General features: G+C 34.3%; 1 protein-coding gene across 1 annotated transcript; it reads left to right on the top strand.

Moving 5' to 3' along the window:
• The first annotated feature begins 579 nt into the window (after positions 1–579).
• Positions 580–1083, top strand: LOC107062601 (ubiquitin carboxyl-terminal hydrolase 2-like). The gene has a single exon (XM_015313429.1). The coding sequence runs from the start codon at positions 580–582 to the stop codon at positions 1081–1083; it is 504 nt and encodes a 167-aa protein (XP_015168915.1).
• Positions 1084–1597: the final 514 nt, after the last annotated feature.

The raw sequence follows: 1597 nt of genomic DNA, 5'->3' as shown, positions 1-1597 counted from the left end.
TAGTATTATTTTAAGAATAAAGTTATTTGTAGCTCTATAAGGAAATCTATCTAAGGAAAATAAATCGGGATTTTTTTTAAAATATCTCTACCTATGATTATGCTATATTATGTGTAAATATGGCTATGTAGATTCTATAACAAAATTATACCCCATTTTAAAGAATTATTAAGCCACTCTTAGAAAATTGTTTGGACCCATTTTTGATATTTCAAAGCTTTTTAAGGAGAAATTTTCAAACTTTGATTTGAAATCTTTGGTCAAACATAGCTTTAAATATATTTCCTTTTTTAAAATTTGCTTCAAAATATATGAAAACTCTCTGGCCACAAAATAAGACATTATTATTAAGCCCTTCTCAACAAACTGTTCAAACCCGTTTTTGATACTTGAGAACTTTTAAAGGAATTTTTTTCAAAATATATGGTCAAGCTTATCTTTGAAAGTATTTCCTTTTATAAAATCTGATTCAAACAACATATAAACTTCTACCCAAATTTTAAGCATACTAAAGCTTGAAGGGCAATCAGGTTGAAGTGTGAAAAAATCGTCTGTTGTTTCACCGGAAGACGATTAAGAATGGGAAATTGTTTGCCCAAAGCACAACTCTGTAGTCACAAGAACTCAGGACTTCGTTCCTTCAAACTTGAGTGCCATTATTGGGGGGCAGGTCAAGAGCCTTGTAAAAGTGAGAGGGAACAAAGCCTCTGTGATTGTTCAATCACTTTTGGTATCCATCTTGATATTTCATACGAAGCTGTTCATAACATTCTAGATTCTCTCTGCCTATTTTCTGCCCCTGAGACACTCGAGGGATATAGAACTACCGTAGGAATGGTTGGAGTGGCTACTGCTAGTAAATCCATTAGCATACACACACTTCCTAAGATGATGATTTTACACCTGAAGCGGTTTGGTTATGGAAGCTATGGAAGTAACAAATTGCATAAACATGTGCATTTTCCTCTTGAACTAGTTCACGGCTTATCACTAGTTCAAGAGGAAAATGCACATGTTTATGCAATTTGTTACTTCCATAGCTTCCATAACCAAACCGCTTCAGGTGTAAAATCGTCATCTTAGGAAGTGTGTGTATGCTAATGGATTTACTAGCAGTAGCCACTCCAACCATTCCTACGGTAGTTCTATATCCCTCGAGTGTCTCATGGGCAGAAAATAGGCAGAGAGAATCTAGAATGTTATGAACAGCTTCGTGTGAAATATCAAGATGGAATACCAAAAATGGTTTAACTATCGCAGAGGCTTTGTTCCCTCTAACTTTCACAAGCCTCTTCAATTTCCCCCAATAATGGCACTCAAGTTTGAAGGAATGAAGTCCAGAGTTCTTGTGACTGCAGACTTGTTCTTTGAGCCAATAATTTCCCATTCTTCATCGTCTTTCGATGAAACAACAAACAAAATTTTCCCACTAGAACTTGATTGCCCTTCAAGCTTTAGTATGATAAAAATTTGCATAGAAGTTCATATGTTGTTTGAATCAGATTTTAAAATAGGAAATACTTTTAAAGATATGTTTGACCATAGATTTTGAAAAAAAATCCTTAAAAAGTTCTCCAGTATAAAAAATGGGTGCGAA

The sequence above is a fragment of the Solanum tuberosum genome, unplaced genomic scaffold (assembly GCF_000226075.1).
Source record: "Solanum tuberosum cultivar DM 1-3 516 R44 unplaced genomic scaffold, SolTub_3.0 scf00012, whole genome shotgun sequence".
Classification (NCBI taxonomy): domain Eukaryota; kingdom Viridiplantae; phylum Streptophyta; class Magnoliopsida; order Solanales; family Solanaceae; genus Solanum; species Solanum tuberosum.
The sequence above is the reverse complement of the archived record's forward strand: the minus strand, read 5'-3'. Positions and strand labels throughout refer to the sequence as shown.